The sequence below is a fragment of the Fusarium proliferatum genome (genome assembly GCF_900067095.1).
Source record: "Fusarium proliferatum ET1 genome assembly, contig: FPRO_scaffold001, whole genome shotgun sequence".
Classification (NCBI taxonomy): Eukaryota; Fungi; Ascomycota; class Sordariomycetes; order Hypocreales; family Nectriaceae; genus Fusarium; species Fusarium proliferatum.
Window position 1 is genome coordinate 1,166,021 of NW_022194790.1, and position 17,868 is coordinate 1,183,888.

Here is a 17,868-nt window from a genome sequence, read left to right on the forward strand (position 1 = left end):
ATAGATATCAAATCTGAGTATGCGCTCTTATAAGAGAAGTTACTGAACTGCTAAAAAAGATATTCGGCGATGACGAGCTGCTTCTGGTGGCTGTTGTTGTCTTTGTTCCAAGCGTGACTCTAGATTAAACAAGCAATAGCTGAAAGCCGAAATATGCAGTTTGTCAATATGAGCGCAGTTTTCGAAAAGTGAATTAAAACACAGAAGAGAATTTGCGCATCTTTCGCCTTTATAGAATCGTCAACACCTTTGTTCTACGCACGAGTAACTGTGTTCCAAAACATAATACCCAGAACTCACGGCGCTCACAGCGTATGAACACCAACGACGATCATTCCGCACATCAACTCACTGAACAACAAGGTACACGCGGAATTAATTCATGCATGCTATCATGCTAACCTTGTGCAATAATTCGTGACATGGCTAGGTCTCTAAATCTTCCGTCCCGACCGCCAACGCCCATTAATCTTACAAGTCCATCCCGTGGCCTCGTTATTTCTTGTTAAAGGTATTCATTTCCTCGCGCTTATAACTCCTCTTCCACGTCCATTTGTTCACCGTTCACTTGCCCCTTGGACCCTGCTTGGCCCTCCTTCCTGGGCATGGTGGCCTCCTTGTCGATCATTTGTCTCGACACAGATACAATGTTGTCCTCAATGAGCTCCTGGCCAACATCCTCGAGATGCTTCTTGGGATCCAACTTGCCAACGTAGCGAGTCTTGAGCTGATCCTTAGTCAGCTCAGTCTCCTCCTTTACGCGCTTCTCATAACCATCCGCCAATGAGACCAGCTGTTGCAGTCTGTCCTTGTTCTTGCAACCCTCGTGTCGGAAGTCGTCCATCTCCAGAGCTTCGGTCCAAACGTGCTTGTGCAGGTTCATGAGCATGTTCTCTTCGAGGGCGGTCTTGCGGTAGTTGATTCCAATCGAGTAGTAGTGTCGGTTCAAGCCGTGGATGAGAGCCTGAATCGAAGGCTTGTTGAGGTGACCCAAGTTGCTAGTGCTCTGTCGAGGTTCTTGTCCAAGCATCAAGAGCTGGGGGTTGATGAGTCGGAAAGCGTCAATGACGACTTTGCCCTTCACGGACTGGATAGGATCAATGACGACGGCAACGGCGCGGGGGTTCAGCTGCTCGAACGACTGCTGTGTGTTGATATCAACAGAAGAAAGCCAGCAGCCGAATCCAGGATGCGAGTGGTACCATCCGACAACCGACTCGGGTCTGTTCAGTCCGTTAGGGAGTGATAACAAATAAGGGACTGTAATCAACTAACCTTCCTGTTTGCCTAAGCATGTCCATCATCTTGGTCTGGAAAACGGGGTCGACAGCCTCGACACTAACACCGGTACCGCTCTGAGGCATGGCAAACACATCCATAACCTTGACAGTGAAGTCATCCACAAACTCGCCAAGCATCAGACCCATGACTTCCATGGGCACACCTGCGCGACCGTGTCGAAGCATTTTGAGTAGGGCAAGGGAGGAGATATAGACTGTTTCGGAGTTATCAATCAGATTTGTGTTGTCCTACAGTCGTCAAGGTCAGCGAAGCTCAGAATTGCAAAGCACGCCCCATTAGGGAGCTCATATGAAGGAGAGGATAGCTTACAGTGCCATGTGCAGCTCCTCCAAGGCCCATTCCACCGCCACCAAGTAAACTCCTGAAGCGCTCCATGATGTCGACGGTGTGTTGAAAGGTTTAAGGATAATCTGCGGGTAGAGTAATTCGTCGACAAAAATAGCGTGCGGGTGTTGATGTTTGATGGTGGGCGGTGATGGAGGGTTGGTGTTGCTATGATCGGAGCTTGGTAAGGTAATTGACGTTGACGCCAGCCCGGCAGCCTGGGAGCCACAGCTGAGAAGCTTAGTCAAGTCACGTGCACTATCTTCGTCGCTCTCTGTGGCGTATCTTATGCGAGGGACTCAAATTGTGGCTTGCATCAATTAGAACGGAGCGCTTCAATATTTATTCCGGTGTAAACGGGAGACTTTCAAGCTCCGGGGATATGCTTCGCATCAGCCAGTGTTAAGTGGTTCTGCCCATGTAACTTTACATACTTACACCCAAAGATTCTTCTCGAAAGCTTGTCACATCCGACGAAACTCTTGCCTAAACTTCTCCCTCGGTCATGCTGAGCTCTCCCTGAGCAATTCCCTATCGAAATACCGATCACAGATCTTTTTATTTCGAGCGCAAATTTGATCTAACCCTTTCTTTTACACCCGCTTTCCGAGATTCGCGACTCCACGAGTAGCCGCAGTCATGGGCGACGATATACGTGTCGAGCTCGGCTCGGTTGCGCTCAATGGCTCATCCCCCAAGAAGGTCGCTTACTTTTACGATTCCGACATTGGTAACTATGCCTATGTTACTGGTCATCCCATGAAGCCTCATCGCATTCGGCTGGCGCATAGCTTGATTATGCAGTACAACCTCTACCAGAAGATGGAGATATACGTGAGTCCACTCTTGATCCCCCAACCAACTTTTGGAGTCACTGAGTTTGGGATATCATACTGACAAATCCCAGCGCGCAAAACCTGCGACCCGAGGCGAGATGACCCAATTCCATACCGACGACTACATCGATTTCCTACAAAAGGTCACACCAGACAACATGGACAGCTTTATGAGAGAGCAAGGAAAATACAACGTCGGTGATGATTGCCCCGTGTTCGATGGTCTATTTGAGTTCTGTGGTATCAGTGCGGGTGGTAGCATGGAGGGTGCCGCGCGACTGAATCGCCAAAAGTGCGACATCGCCATCAACTGGGCTGGTGGTCTTCACCACGCCAAGAAGTGCGAGGCCAGTGGTTTCTGCTACGTCAACGGTATGTCTCTCCCAGATATCTTAGGTATCGCGATCTAATCCAGTACCTAGACATTGTCCTCGGTATTCTCGAACTCCTCCGATTCAAAAAGCGGGTCCTCTACATCGATATTGATGTGCATCATGGCGATGGTGTTGAGGAGGCTTTCTACACCACCGACCGTGTCATGACCGTTTCTTTCCACAAGTACGGAGAGTACTTCCCCGGCACTGGTGAACTTCGGGACACCGGTATTGGACAAGGAAAAAACTATGCTGTCAACTTTCCTCTTCGAGATGGTATCACCGATGTGTCCTACAGGTCAATCTTCCAGCCTGTCATTGAGAATGTCATGAAGTACTACCAGCCCGAGGCTGTTGTTCTTCAATGCGGTGGTGACAGTCTGTCTGGCGATCGACTTGGTTGCTTCAATCTGAGCATGGACGGCCACGCCAACTGTGTCAACTATGTCAAGAGCTTTAATCTCCCGACTCTTGTTCTCGGTGGAGGTGGCTACACAATGCGCAACGTCGCTCGAACTTGGGCCTTTGAGACCGGTGTTCTTGTGGGCAAGGAGATGGACCGAACCCTGCCCTACAATGAATACTACGAAGTAAGTTATCTGATCCTATGTTGACAAGCCCCCACTAACGTGGTACAGTACTATGCTCCCGATTTTGAGCTGAATGTGCGATCCTCTAACATGGAGAACTCTAACAGTCGAGAGTACCTTGAGAAGATTACTTCTTCAGTCATCGACAATCTTCGACAAACAGGACCTGCTCCTTCAGTACAGTTGCAAGACGTCCCCCGAAAGCCCTTCGGCGGCATGACTGATGAGGAGGAGGCCGAGTTGGACGACCTAGATGAGGATGAGAATAAGGATGTTCGCATGACCGAACATCGTTGGGACAAGCATGTTGAACACGACAACGAGTTCGAAGCCAGTGACGACGATGAGATGGCTAGGGCGCATGGTGCCACGCGCCAGAATGGCAACAAGCGCACCTTTACCGACTATCGCAAGGGGGAAATGGAAATCGATAATGCCGATGCTCCTCCTGCCAAGGTAACCAACGGTGCTTCCGCTGACGAACCTGCTGAGGAACAAGCTGGCGAAGATGCTCACGATGTGAATGACGATACTATCGACGACATCTCAGCTTCGGCCCCAGTCGAGAAGGAAGTCCCACCCAAGGAGAGCGAGAAGCCTGACGAGACGGCCAAGGAACCTGAAGCTAGTAAAGTGGATGGAGACGGTGATGTTGGCATGGAGGATTCAGCGGCTCCAGAGACAACAATCAAGAAGGAAGAGGTCGAGCCTGAGGCACCTGCGGAGTCTTCAGCGCCTACTGAGAAGGCTTCAAAGGACGAGCCTGTTGCCCAAGAGGCCGCCGATACCGCTACGAAGGAGCCCACCACAGAACCTAAAAGTACTGAAGAGGCCTCAGATAAGCCTGCAGTAGCACCTGAGAAGGCTCGGAGCGAACAACCCGACGATGCTATGGACGTCGATACGGAGAAGGATAAGCCAGAGCCAGCTGTCGAGAAGAGCAAGAGCCCTGTAAACTAGGGGCTTCTGGGCAAAGCCCTCTTGATTTCTTAGGAGATAATTTCACGTTACAAGAACAAGCTCATGCCACGTGCACCTTTGCATGGAAGCAACCGGCCTACGACACTCAACAAGTGAGGAGACGAAAGCCTTGCATGCGAAAGAAACATGTGGCCTGCAGTCAGGCGTTCCAGGCGCAGGGGTAAAGACGATACGAAGGGCCAAGCATCGAATTGTACAAGAAGGAGGAATTTCAAGGTTCGGTCACACATAATTGTGATGCTTTCTTTATTATGATGTTTGATGTTTGTACTGAGTAGTTTGTCACTAAAGCGAAAGAATTTCTTTAAACACTACAAATCACGATATCTTGAGCATGAGTGACATGGGTGAATCTCAATATTATTGAAGCATGATTCTTAGTGATGATGATAAGGTGTGTTTGGTGCGGAGTGACGAACCAAGTAACTTTGGACTGAGCACACAATTCAGTTCCTCCCGTAACTCGACTACTGCTCTCATTATTCCTCCTCGTTTCTCTCCTATAGTAAAGCGTCTCTCCACGGATATGTCCTAAAGTCTACTTGGTCTCAGCATGGACATCGGTCTGACTCTCACGCGGGCTTGCCCCTTCACCTTTCTCGGATGACTCATCGGCCAAAGGCTCAGTTGAGCTCGGTGGAAGACCCATAGTTTGTGGGTGATTCTGCAGTGAACACATCATGTTCAAAAATGCTTCATCCTGACTCCAGGGACAGTGGCGCTTGAGAAAGTTGTAGCGTTCGATCGCTCTGGCGTGTGAGGCGAGCTCCGGGCTCAAGTGCGCGAATCTGTCGCACATGACTGGTGACTTTGCGGAAGAAAGGTCCTCCTGTGTGTCTTTTCTTGTGTCTTGTGTGTTTGTTTCATTTGCTGAGGGGTCGGCGCTTGGAGTACCACTCTTTGAAGCGTCATCATTCGAGATAGCTTCGTTGAGGTGGCTCCCAAACATGTGGCCAAACTCGGCCATGAAGGCCGTGACCTCTTGATCGATTTCTTCTCTTTCGGCGGCTGAAAGCACTTTGAGGATAACTTGTAGATTATTTTCAAGGGATTGGTTCATGTAATACTAAAGTCAGGTTGGCTTGATGTTGCGTTTCGTGAGGTTCGGCAGTGATACTACAGTTGGAAAGTGTCAACGACGTAATGTTTTCGAGGAAAGGGATGAGATATATTAATGGTGAAAGAGAAAGGAGTTTTTCTCTTGGTATATAGTTAGATTGGTGAACTCTTTATATGAAGGCTCATTCGATGAGTTACACCCTTTCACGATCCTAGAGTTTATTTATGAGATCATGGAGGCCTAAACCTTCACCTTCAGTGGCAGCTTCGCGGCCGTGGCGAGGCTTTGAAGAGTTAAAGTACAGTCAATGTCGGACTTCACGGTATATTATGTGTTCTTTGGTGTTGTGTCGGATTGCTAGACTGTCAGGTATTTGTGATGTTGGTGTCATTAGTTATGCACGAGAATTTGCACTTGGCAGACACGAACAAGATGTAGAAGTGGAATAGATGTGTAAATGTATAGGCGATCATGAAGCGATTTTACAATGATCTCGATATTTGTCTGTGTCAGGTCTCATCTGGGGAGAACAGGCAGTTAATGGCTGCTACGTAAACAAATGGTTTCTGACTTGAATTGTCCTTTATAGCTCAGGACTTCAGACAACATTACATGGCTTTAGATAACATTCCACATGATTCATATAAGCTCAAGCGAGGGGCCCTTGATCAGAGCATAAAACAATGTTACTATCGCACACATGTCAACTCACAACTCTAAAGATATTCAAACTCTCATGACAATAAGGGTCTAGGGTGGTTGGAGGTATTGACAGGTGGTGGGGGACCGAGACAATGATAAGATACCCCACATTCCGCGGGCACTGCCGACATTCCGCCGGGTCGACTCACAGGCCGGGAAGGTGGAAAGGTGGGAACGTAACCTATTGTTCAGTAATAAAGTAGCAGGGTAGGGGACGAGCTACACTTTAGCGTCGACTGCGGGGGACCTCGAAAAATAATTATTTCCAACCTAACCCAGCCGCTTCTACTCCAAGAGAAGCCCATCGTCATCCGTCTTCTCTCTCACATTCTCTTACTCGCCACTCGCTATCTTATGTCAATGTAGCATCAAATATAATCAGATCTTTGACTCTTCTTACCAAATCCTTCCTCCTACGACAATTCTATCCCTCCCTCTTGTCGCATCCTCGCTTGACTCACAATGCCCACCCCCGCGCCCGCCGAGGGCGACGCCGCGACGGCCAAGCTCGGCGTCTGGAAGCAGGCCCTCTACGATCGATGTCGCGAGTCTGGAACCGACATGTTCTCCCAGGACGATCTGTTGCGCCTCGATGTAATTCCAAACCGAGACCTCATGCTGCTCGCCCGTGTCGTTCAATCCCTCACAGATGACAAGCTTTTCATCACCATGCGCGAGGCCTCGGGCCAAGTGCTATGGAAATGGCGCGACTCTGAAGAAGCCCACAAGTGCGTAGAAACACCTCTGGAACACTGCATCAAGCTCTTGGCTGACAATTGGCTAGGTATAAGCAGTGCTCGACCGACGAACAGGTCATGGTTTACTCTCTCATCGACGACTCGGGCGGCGACGGTATCTGGTCGCAGACGCTGCAGAAGCGACTGAACATGCACGACTCGGTCCTCAAGAACGCACTCAAGCAACTCCAGACAAAGGGTCTGATTGCGCCCTTCAAGAATGTCGAGCACCCGAACAAAAAAATGTTCATCAAGGCCTCTATACGACCCAGCGATAGAGCTACCGGCGGCCCGTGGTACACCGATCAGAACTTTGATGAGGCCTTTATTGAAGACCTACAGCGAGTTGTATATGATTTTATCAAGCGTCAGAGCAGCTATCACAGCACACACGGGGGAGGTGCTGCGCGGACCCAAGTTCCTAAGAAAGGTGTCGTGAAAGGTGGCGTGGAAAGGGGCAAGAAGCGAGATGCTAGTCATATAGATGAGCCCCCAGCAAAAGCCACCAAGATTTCTCCCACGGCGGCCGTGAAAAAGGACGCCCTACTTCCTCTTCCTGCTGGATACACCGGCTATCCGACCGTACGCGACATCGCTCGTCTCCTCTCCTCAAGCGGCATCACCCATAACACCATCCTTTCCGAGCACGACGTACAGAAGCTTGTCGACGTACTTGTCTGGGACAACCTCATCGAGTCGGTCAAAGTTGCTGGGAAGGTTGGCTACCGCGTATCTCGCATTGCCAAGCAGTCTTTAGAAAGCTGGGCTGGTCGGGATGATCCTACAGGTCGTGAAGGCGGCCCCGAGCCTATTATCAGTGCCTTCACCGAAGCTCCCTGCGGCCGTTGTCCCGTGTTCGAGATCTGCGAAGACGGTGGCCCTGTAGGTCCCAATAACTGTGAATATTTCAAAAGGTGGCTGGGCGTTGAATAGAGCACGAGTGCAGATTTTGCATGTCGATACGATAAGTATGGGTTATTGATACCTGCTTTTTCTGACGGAGAACGGAGTTATGGTCTGGAAGAAGGCTTTTTGTTTCTAGGGATAACAGCAAAGGCGTAGAAGGACAAGCGATGGCCATTTAGAATGCAGCCAAGCGCAAATGATCGCAGCGATGATCAACCAATTTTACCAAGTAGAGGAATAAGCTATCGAGCGGTGTTTCAAGAATGAATCATTCACAGCATGATAGTATCAAGTGACAATGCATATGGGGTTAATGGTTGACATTTCTCATCAGCTAAGCTAGTCTTTTATGCCAGCTTGCGAAAATCCAGCTATTTAGTGCTAGTCCTCATTCAGTCAGTTTTGTAATGTGCTCCCAAATCCCATCCCTTTGCCTTGTCCTTTGTGAGAGCTTTTTACAGCTCACCACAGTCGACAATGGTGGCACGCTTCTGGTACTTGACAGCACCACTGCCGGAGCCGGTAGCCTCAAGAGCCTTGACAACGTTCATGGACTCCTCGTCAGCGACCTCGCCGAAAACGACGTGGCGGCCGTTGAGCCAAGAGGTGACAACAGTGGTGATGAAGAACTGAGAGCCGTTGCTGGAAACACTGTTAGTCTATTGAATTTATAGCCAGGAGTGGAAGTGCTTACGTGTTGGGTCCGGCGTTGGCCATGGACAGCAGACCGGGGCGGTCGTGGGTGAGCTTGAAGTTCTCGTCGGCGAACTTCTCACCATAGATGGATTTTCCACCAGTGCCCTTGATCGTGTTAGTATGCACCTAGAAAGTTTGGGCCGACAAAAACGTACATTACCACGGGTGAAGTCACCACCCTGGAGCATGAAGTCGGGGATGATTCGGTGGAAAGAAGAGCCCTTGTAGCCGAAGCCCTTCTCACCAGTGCAGAGAGCACGGAAGTTCTCAGCGGTCTTGGGGACCTCCTTGTCGTAGAGGGTGAAGTTGATGCGACCACGCTGGTCTGGAGAGAAGGAATGTTAGCATTGATGCAACAGCACGCGGAGCTCAAGCTGTGAACTGATGATGCGAGATGATGACGAATGCTGTGCATGCAGATCCAAATGCCGCAAACATCAGATCATCGTGCATCTCTCGAGGTATCGAGCCGGAGGGTAGGGTAGCTGAAGATGCAGCTTGCCGTCTCGGATCGCTGGGGACGATGGCATCGGGGAGGAATCAATACTTACTCTGAATGTCACGGGTAGGTTTGCCGTTTTGGAGGACGGGGCCCTCCCACTCAATGTCGAAGAAACTGATCAGAGTTAGCTGATGCCTACATCAATGCGATGATTGGGGAAGAAAGGGATGACTTACACCTTGTTACCCATGACTGCGGATGAAGCTGAGAAGAATCTAACGGATCTGATTGTGTTGGAGAGTTGAGGAAGAGAGGAAGAAGTTCTCGCTGCAGAGAAGCAGTTATGGCGGGGTAGGAGGGGCTTGAAGAGGGAGGGTCTCATTTTGAGGAAGCTGGAGGGGCAAAGCGTTAGCGTGGGCCGTTGAAGCCAATCGAAGCGTGTAGAAAGTGTGAAAGAGTGGGACAGTTGGCCGAGAGCAGATCACGTGAAGTGATCCTGAGAGCTCCCTCTGGTTGTTTTGCTGCCCGCTAGACCATGAGGTCACCGTGGTGGCTATGGCCACAGTGGGGCGGGGGAGGGGGAGCTTCGCAACAGCTAAGGTTCTGGCTCTGTTGATCAATGATGAATCCATCAATACCTGCTTGTTATTGCAAGCAAGCGAGAGCTGACGAGCATTTTGCATTGCCCCTGACTCTCAATGGCATGGCTCTGACCGCCATTACCTGCTGCCATGCCATGCCAGACATTGCAAATAGCGCAAGTACGCGCATTGAGAAACAAGACCACATTGGACTGTGCTGTGGACTCAATGGCTGGCTCTGGCTCGCTCGCTCTACCCGTCAAAGCTTCAACGGGGCTATCCTTGGAGCTGATGGAGGTTGCCCAGGCCACGTCAAGCAAGCAACGTATCGTATCGTGCTGGACTCACACACTCCTCTCTGGTCTGTCTGGCTGCAGCAAGTCTCGTACTGTACTGTACATAGTACATACATGGCCCCTCAAACCACCAGTCCAGAGAGACGCGTCGAGTCAGTGGCCCGATATGCCCGAAGTGCAGCAGACTTTTGCCAAAGCATCACCCCCATTGGAGGGGACATGGGATACGGCCACCCCGGTGGATTGCATGGGCCCTCCACATCGAGTCTCATGTAATGTACCAGTATCCAGTCCATTAATCAACCCGTGGGCAGAAGTGACCATTCCAATGCATTTTGAACAGTCAGACGCCGGGAAAAGAAGCTCCCTTCCCTCCGCAGGACCGGGTAGGACAGGGGCAACCAGACCAGCACCAGGCAAGCTCAAGCTGGCAGTGAGGAACAAAGGCGAGAAGAAGCCGACAATACCGGCATTGGGCCGATCAGCTGGCTTACCCAAGATCCCAATCCGGGTCAGAACAATACCATTGACTCAAGAATGGTGCTCAGATGGCCAATGTTTGCCTCGAGGGCGTCTTGCTTCTCCTCTCTTTGTAGCGTGCACTACAGCTTGAGCTTCCCCAGAGCTCTCTGTGGTAGAACAAAGGCAAACGCGGCAGGGGAAACAATTGAACTTGCACGTACCTTGAAGACTAATACACTTGGGGAATTGACTTGATAGTACAGAAGATGCAGATTTAGATAGATAGAATTACAGAAAACTGGTGATGTACGTGCTGAGGTTGGTCTTTTGGACTGATCTCGAGAAAGGGAAGATAAAAGTTTGGGCCAGCTTGACGTCTGGTATCCAATTCTAGCGCCGTGGCTGGCCCTCTAGGGCCCTGTTCAGGCCTGAAGTCTAAGGTTGTATGGCGGGGACTTAAAAGGTTCCCATCCATGGAAGTCTCCAGATGAGTTAAACCTGCTAGAAGCTCGGTTTCTGGCTCTACAACTGTAACATCCATATGACAACTAGAGGACAGGAGATGCTGGAAATTCAATTGTACCTCAGACCAGTCACATAAGCCCTGAATGAATGCTCTACTTCATAATCTCTATATCCTCATACAGGAATGTCGACAGTATCACGTGATCAGCCATGATCCATGCTGACGTTGGGCTCTGGGAAATGTCCAAGTGTCCACCATGGCAATAGCGTAGCAAGGGGCATCTTGAACTCCAGATACTCCATTCAATTCCATTACGAATCCCCTCAGGAGCATCATCAACGGCTCCGCGTCTTTTGCGCCTATCCTTCGACTTTTCTGCTGGCTTTCATCTTCTTGGACTAATTCATCATGGATATTAACGATTTGAAGAACACGGTCTCCAACCTGACCTTGTATGACCTCAAGGCAGGCTTTCGGAAGGCACAGAATGGTACCCCCTTTAGCGACCACCTAATGCGCGTCATAAGTCGCTGACGATGTCCAGCTGTTATGAACTTTACCGAGATGGAGGCCAAGGTTGGTTGAGCTATGCGCGACAACAGACCAGGACATTGTCGACTTACCCATCTTCAGGTGCGAGAAGCAACGAATAACGAGCCATGGGGTGCTTCATCGACCCTTATGCAAGAGATTGCCAATGGAACATTCAACTAGTACGCTCGCCATTTCGAACCGTATCCAAGACCAACTTTGCTGACCATGAGCCAGCCAAACCCTTAACGAGATTATGCCTATGATCTACCGTCGCTTCACCGAGAAGGCTGCCGAGGAGTGGCGTCAGATCTACAAGGCCCTCCAATTACTCGAGTTTCTTATCAAGCACGGTTCCGAGCGCGTTATCGACGATGCTAGAGGCCACATCTCGCTTCTTAAGATGCTGCGCCAATTTCACTTTATTGATCAGAACGGAAAGGACCAGGGCATCAACGTGCGCAACCGAGCCAAGGAGTTGGCCGATCTTCTTAGTGACGTGGATCGTATCCGGACCGAGCGTAAGAAGGCGCGTGCGACCAAGAACAAGTACACCGGAGTTGAGGGTGGTGCGACTTTTGGAGGTGGTTTCTCGAGCGGTAGCTCTGGCCGTTATGGTGGTTTTGGCAGTGAGAGCGCTGGCTACGGTGGTGGTGGTAGCAGCGGTGGCCCTGGCAACTATGGCGGATACTCTGGTGGTGTTTATGGCGATGGCGGTGGCTTTGGAGGTCAGTCTGATGACTGGCGAGGCGATGGCGCTGCCAGCCGATCCGAGCGATTTGAGGAATACGATGAGTTCGACGAGGGTGAGAGACCAGCCGCCAGCTCATCAAGAGCTGCCGCCAAGCGACCCGAGCGCACTCCTGTTAAGAAGGCCGCTGAGCCTCCCAAGAAGAAAGAACCCGAGGTTGATCTTTTCTCCTTCGATGACCCTGCGCCAGCGTCTTCTGCAGCACCAGCGTTGGCCCCAAGCAACACTGCCGCCGCTCCTGCGCAAGACGACGACGACGAGTTCGACGACTTCCAGTCAGCTACCCCAGCTCAAGCAGCGCCATCCAACAACTTTATGCAAAGCCCTGCTGTGACATCGACGGCCTCCTCAACCGCCCAGTTTGTTGCTCCCCAACCTCAATCGGCTCCTCAGCAAGCTGACATTAGCCACATGGTTAGTATGGCGTCCATCTCGCCTGCACCAAGTGCCTCAGGAACTCCCGGGCCCAACTATTCTGCCTTCAGCATCCCTGCTGCCCCTGCGGCACAGGCTCCCAAGCCTGCTGCCTTCCAACAGACTGGACCCAACTACTTCAGCTCTGTCCAAGCACAGACAGCAAAGACCCCAACAACATCTGCCTTCTCAGGCATGGGAAGCGCCTCCAACGCTGCGCCCAGCGGCCCTACCACTATGGCTAACATGAAGCCCGTCACTAGCTCATCAGCCAAGCCAGCACCCGCTGCCGGTGGAGATGCCTTTGGAGCTCTCTGGGGCAAGGCCAGTGGAGGTGTCAAGAAGCCAGAGACACCCAAGACTGGACCCGCAATGGGCCAACTTGCCAAGGAGAAGAGCAGTGCTGGAATCTGGGGAGCCCCAGCAGCTCCATCTTCCAGCGGCAGTGCTCCTCCCAAGACCGGCGGATCTGCCATGGACGATCTCCTTGGTTAAGCTTATGTGCTAAATCTATCTTGAGAATGGTGGATCATAACCTGGAACTGAGACGACGGCTGGGGCACTAATGCCTCTGTTGGTTGTGTGGGCTTGAGAATGTACAGAATAATAAGCAGTGGGACAGCATGTTTGTATTCATGATAGGATCCTAGATAGGCGTCTGGCGCAACAAAATGAACTGACATGTCATGTCGCTCTATTTTCAGCCAATTTGGCGTGGCCCCTGTGGTAGGCCACCAGCATTCGATCGATTATGCTGTATCAGGTGAAACACAACCAACAACGGATTCACGACGATCATTATGAGCCACACAAGATCAGATCAACAGCCGAGATCGATCCTGGACCGGATTAGTCGCTGTTGTAGTAGGACGACTATCCCGGTATAACTTGCAACAGTGGACTCATAATCTTCACCCACGCAATCTCGCCGTGTATGCGACCTCATTCTAAACAAAGGAGCCTCATCCGGGCCAACGAACCGTATTTCCTCAAGAACGACTCTCACCCAATCATGGCCATGTCGATGTTTTCTGAAACACCAGCCGCTCTCTTCCCTGCGCGGCTATTGCTATTCATCCAACATCCCTGCTCGTCTAAGCGCCGCCACAACGTTAAGCCTCTGAAGCCTCATTGGCCGACGGAACCTAACGCCCAGGAACAGCAAGAGAATCGCTGTATCATGTTGTTGAACTGGCAGGGTTGAGATGATCGTCTGTGGGAGAGCGTGAAGCGCGATGGCGGCTGGTAGTAGGCGGTTGCTGTAATTGGAAACGAGGCTAGACAAGGTCCTACCCATGAACTGAGTGTGTTATTCTTGTATCTTGGAGAGTTTTGTTGACTTTGGATTTGTGTATAAAGACACGGAGTATCGGGCTGGTTGAGATATCCTTTTCTCTCCATCAAACAACTTAGACAGCAAACACTCCAATCTCTCTCTTTTCTTTTTGTCTCTTTTCCTTACTTTCCTTTGTCCTCTCTTGGGTTTTTCTTCTTACTCACGACCAGACGAATCTCATAACGAATTCCCTTTCTTTTACAAGTCCATCTCTCGCCTCTTCTTTGGGCGAGCCGTTCACTTAGACAAAATAACTTCCTCACCCCCCTCCATCCCTTTCTACGCCAAAAACTTTCCTTTGCGCACAGCTGGCTCGTCGCGCCCTCGTCTCTCTCTAGACACAGAATCTGTTGGAAACTTCAAGACCAAGATGCAGCCTGCTCTCGGAGCCCTCGGCCACACCTGGACTGCCATGCGAGCCATGGAGTTCATCTCTCTGATCACGATCATTGGACTGACTGCCAACTTCATTGGTGAGATGGTCAACGCTGATTATGCGGCGCCTTCTGCCTTGATTGGAACACTGGTTGTTGTAAGTTGACTGGTATATGTGCTGTGAGCGAAGGGCGACGGACTAACATGATACAGGCCTGCATCTCGACCCTTTACATTGCCATTTCTTACATCCTCTACTGGGATGGCATGCTTCCTCTCCTCCTCTCGACTGGTGCCGATATCATGCTTCTCGTTGCATGCATCGTGGTCGCATGCACTGTCGGCAAGCCCGTCAGCTACCTCTCGTGCCCCAAGTTTCCCTCGGACGGCAACACGGCCAACTTTGTCAACTCCCTCTTCCACAACGTATACCACTCCCGTGGCAACACTTTCGCCTGGGTCGACCCTGATAAGGCTTCGTGCTACCAGATCAAGTCCATCTGGGGCCTTAGCATTGCCCTCTGCGTGCTGTTTGCCTTCTCCGCCATCACCTCCGGATGCCTCTGGAAGCGAACAAAGGGTGCCTCCCGCCCTGCTCCCAAGGATATCGAGGGTTGAGGGTGCGGCCGTGAGGGGCAGGTCAACGCCCTGGGCATCAGCCTAGGACCGCATGTGATGGCCCAGGAGCGAAGTCTGGGGACCATGGCCATGGCGAAGCGGTTCGACAGCGACTCTTCTGATGCTGAGAGCGCACGCCAGCCGTGGTGTCCCCCGCCCCCCACGGCGCCTGTCCGAGTAAAGAGAAAGGAAGTACCACAGCCTCTGCAACATCTTCCCCCTTTGCCTCCAGTACCGGTATCACCGGGACGTATGAACGACAGTGGACCAAAGAGTCCTCTTGAGAGGGTCTGGTCGAAGCGCAAGACTCTGCTAGAGCGAGTAGAGGGTTGGTGGGATCTTGATCTGCTCGAGAAGAGACAAACACTCTTCGGCGGTAAAAGAGTTCAGGGGTAATCGTGCTTTTGGAATATAATAGATTGGACGCCTTGTTTTGTTTGTCGGTTTACGGAAATGAGTGTTTGGGAACACCTGGGTAATGTCTACTGGCTAGATCGGCTTCATCATCAGAAAATGAATAAAAATGGGATTTGGGTTGACATGGATTGTTCAACCATAAACCGCTGTACCAACGTACCTTGTGATCTATCGCCCCTGGCCAGAATAACTGCTGCTGGGAGAACACGAAACAGATAAACAAAAAATGTTTGAAGATAAGACGGAGTATGAAAGCAAGGTGCCGCTTCAAATGGAGTTATCTGGAATTGTAGTAAAAAGGGATGACACTTGAGAACAAGACACGAAATGCCAATTCATATGTTCTTCCTGAAATGACGGAAATTCAGCAACTCCCTTTCACAGTAGAGAGTGAGGTAAAGCAATATTCATATCCTGAACCAATCAACGAACTCACTCCCAAGGGTATCAAATCAGCAAAACTCCGTGTCCCAGAATCTGAAGGCACTTGGCCACATCCCAACTCTCATCAATCTGATCTCGCCTCGACCAAACCTTCTCCATAACTTCAAGCGCCTCTCTGATTGTGCCGAACACACTGACCGGGCCCAGACGCTCCACCATTGCGCGGTATCTATCTTCGTCTTCAGGAGGCGAAAGGCAGCCTGCAATACAAAAGGGCCACACCAAAGTTCGGAGGCAGACATTGGGTGGAAGGGTCGTCAGGAGTTCTGTCATGCGGGAAACGGAGGCTTGTATCTCCGGGCAAGACGGTTGCCAGCCGGATATAACGACGTGGAGGTATGTGAGAGCTGCTTGGAGCCAGATCATGTTGTTGACCGCAAGGCCAGGGGCTTGTTTAGTATCAACACCGTAGCCGTAATTTTGAGTAGGGTTTGCCACAACGCTTATTACGGGATCAAAGAAGGGGCCCGATGCTTGGATCTGCGCTTCAATGACACTGAGTCCCCCCTTGAGGGCGTCTTCCATGATTTTGCCTCGCTGAACCAATTCGTTTATTGATAACGAGTTTTTCTTCTTCTGCTCCTTCTTCCAAGCATCCAGCGCCGCAATGTCACCAATGATCTGCACGACCCAGTTGTTGAGACCGACATAATCTTCCATGAAGAGTGAGCCCGAGATCCGAACTTCTTGTGGGTTGGTGTAAGTTTTGCAACTGGGCATAATGTTATCTTGGTACTTCTGAAGGCGTGGTGCCTGCTCGAGTGTGATGCTGGATATGACATCGATGTAGAGGACATTAGCTGTAAAGAAGCGAAGGGCAGCTTGATTAGTGCTAAAGGGTCTTCGGATACCCATCTCTGGCGGTGGCCAACGGTAGCTGTAGAGAGCCTCCAATGTCTCGCCCCATTTCTCTGATTGCGGAAGGATCTGTTGGAACATGGTGATAGCGGCATCGAGGTGCATCTTCCAGTGGTCCTTGTTACTCGTTGAAACCTCAAAGATGAGCATTTGTAGGATAGCTTGTAGAACAAGGAGGCGATCTCGGACGCCGGCGCAGGATACCTTATGGTTGACAGCGGTCATCTCACGCTGTAGTTCCCTCAAACCCATCTCAAGTTGAGACTGTAATTGATGAACCATTCGGTTTGTGCACTCCTGATGCTCGACTGCGCCATTGGCCATGACGATGCTGAAGAAGTACGAAGTAAGGGACACAGCTGTATGCCAGACGGACTTGTTGCTTTGGAGCACGTCGAGGACCCAGCCACGACCGCCTGCCAAGATGGGAGGGCGGTAGAAGGGGAAGAGATAAGGGAAGACGTAGTCGAGGTAAATCATGATGAAATGAATCTCGGTACTGGCGCCAGTTGAGCTACTGGAATCTTCGGCCGGGACAGCGAAGTGACTGTGCCATGGCATATCAGGGGGGGAGGCGCCGCTGGTGTTGCTAGAAGCAGGTGTCGATCCAAACTCATGACCCGAAGCAGGATCCGTGTCGGATGCAGCGGACATTGCAGCGTCATGAGGCTGCCGTTGGCTTTGGTCCTCGTTCTGTAGTGTGACGTTGCGAGTACCGGCTTCAAGCATCTCCATATACTTGCGATCGCGACGCTGGCTGGCCTGCTTCTTGACCTGAGCCTTGATCTTCTCAGCCATGGCCTTCTGCTTTGGTCCACCATCCATCCATTCTGGCTTTTCTTCATCGAAGAAACAACTGATCTCGAGAGCGCCACACGAATCACAGACAGGACGCTTCTCATCACATTTCTTGCGGCGGAGACGACAGGTCCAGCAGCCTGCGTTGGAGCGCACCTTTGACGACATGAGATGGCGAAACATGATGGCTACCTAGTGAGCCTCTGTAGTAAAGACTTGATGGAAGAGCAATCAGTCCAGTATAAGTGAGTCGTGGTGGTGCTAGAGATGAAGATGGAGATGGAAATGGAGATGGAGATGGGAGTGTGATTAATAAAGCTGTTGCATTTGATCAAAGTTGCGAGTTTGGTCGAGACTCGAACGGGGGGCTGCTCAATTGGGTTAGTAGGACAACCCCATGTTGAGGATCGACAGGTTAACGCCAATCGAAATTGGGGGGACATCCACTTCCTTGCCAAGATAATTTGTCAGCCAATTCATCTTTGATTGATAACAACTAGGTACCTACCAACTGACAGACAAGAAACAAGAGACGTAAATGTCCCGTTTAGTCTTAGAGTGGGATGATGTC

General features: G+C 50.9%; 9 protein-coding genes across 9 annotated transcripts; 5 read left to right on the forward strand and 4 right to left on the reverse strand.

The window, feature by feature from the left end:
• Positions 1-529: 529 nt before the first annotated feature.
• On the reverse strand, positions 530-1,677 carry FPRO_01702 (putative multidrug resistance protein; the record flags this gene model as incomplete). The annotated part of the gene is made up of 3 exons (XM_031228539.1): positions 530-1,223; positions 1,276-1,529; positions 1,612-1,677. The coding sequence occupies 3 exons, from the start codon at positions 1,675-1,677 to the stop codon at positions 530-532; spliced, it is 1,014 nt and encodes a 337-aa protein (XP_031074771.1).
• A 588-nt stretch (positions 1,678-2,265) lies between these two features.
• On the forward strand, positions 2,266-4,386 carry FPRO_01701 (putative histone deacetylase RpdA; the record flags this gene model as incomplete). The annotated part of the gene is made up of 4 exons (XM_031228550.1): positions 2,266-2,460; positions 2,534-2,834; positions 2,885-3,426; positions 3,475-4,386. The coding sequence occupies 4 exons, from the start codon at positions 2,266-2,268 to the stop codon at positions 4,384-4,386; spliced, it is 1,950 nt and encodes a 649-aa protein (XP_031074772.1).
• A 559-nt stretch (positions 4,387-4,945) lies between these two features.
• Positions 4,946-5,467, reverse strand: FPRO_01700 (uncharacterized protein; the record flags this gene model as incomplete). The annotated part of the gene is made up of 1 exon (XM_031228561.1): positions 4,946-5,467. The coding sequence occupies one exon, from the start codon at positions 5,465-5,467 to the stop codon at positions 4,946-4,948; it is 522 nt and encodes a 173-aa protein (XP_031074773.1).
• A 1,164-nt stretch (positions 5,468-6,631) lies between these two features.
• FPRO_01699 (uncharacterized protein) lies at positions 6,632-7,839 on the forward strand (the record flags this gene model as incomplete). The annotated part of the gene is made up of 2 exons (XM_031228572.1): positions 6,632-6,897; positions 6,954-7,839. The coding sequence occupies 2 exons, from the start codon at positions 6,632-6,634 to the stop codon at positions 7,837-7,839; spliced, it is 1,152 nt and encodes a 383-aa protein (XP_031074774.1).
• A 428-nt stretch (positions 7,840-8,267) lies between these two features.
• Positions 8,268-9,332, reverse strand: FPRO_01698 (putative peptidylprolyl isomerase precursor, mitochondrial (cyclophilin B); the record flags this gene model as incomplete). Its single annotated transcript, XM_031228583.1, has 5 exons — positions 8,268-8,454; positions 8,507-8,613; positions 8,664-8,833; positions 9,060-9,124; positions 9,187-9,332. 5 exons carry the CDS (start codon positions 9,330-9,332, stop codon positions 8,268-8,270), a joined length of 675 nt encoding a protein of 224 aa, XP_031074775.1.
• Positions 9,333-11,163: 1,831 nt separating this feature from the next.
• FPRO_01697 (uncharacterized protein) lies at positions 11,164-12,946 on the forward strand (the record flags this gene model as incomplete). The annotated part of the gene is made up of 4 exons (XM_031228595.1): positions 11,164-11,245; positions 11,300-11,331; positions 11,389-11,468; positions 11,524-12,946. 4 exons carry the CDS (start codon positions 11,164-11,166, stop codon positions 12,944-12,946), a joined length of 1,617 nt encoding a protein of 538 aa, XP_031074776.1.
• A 1,211-nt stretch (positions 12,947-14,157) lies between these two features.
• Positions 14,158-14,780, forward strand: FPRO_01696 (uncharacterized protein; the record flags this gene model as incomplete). The annotated part of the gene is made up of 2 exons (XM_031228606.1): positions 14,158-14,319; positions 14,376-14,780. The coding sequence occupies 2 exons, from the start codon at positions 14,158-14,160 to the stop codon at positions 14,778-14,780; spliced, it is 567 nt and encodes a 188-aa protein (XP_031074777.1).
• Positions 14,781-14,864: 84 nt separating this feature from the next.
• Positions 14,865-15,176, forward strand: FPRO_01695 (uncharacterized protein; the record flags this gene model as incomplete). Its single annotated transcript, XM_031228617.1, has 1 exon — positions 14,865-15,176. One exon carries the CDS (start codon positions 14,865-14,867, stop codon positions 15,174-15,176), a length of 312 nt encoding a protein of 103 aa, XP_031074778.1.
• A 468-nt stretch (positions 15,177-15,644) lies between these two features.
• On the reverse strand, positions 15,645-17,480 carry FPRO_01694 (uncharacterized protein; the record flags this gene model as incomplete). Its single annotated transcript, XM_031228628.1, has 1 exon — positions 15,645-17,480. One exon carries the CDS (start codon positions 17,478-17,480, stop codon positions 15,645-15,647), a length of 1,836 nt encoding a protein of 611 aa, XP_031074779.1.
• Between the last annotated feature and the right edge of the window lie 388 nt (positions 17,481-17,868).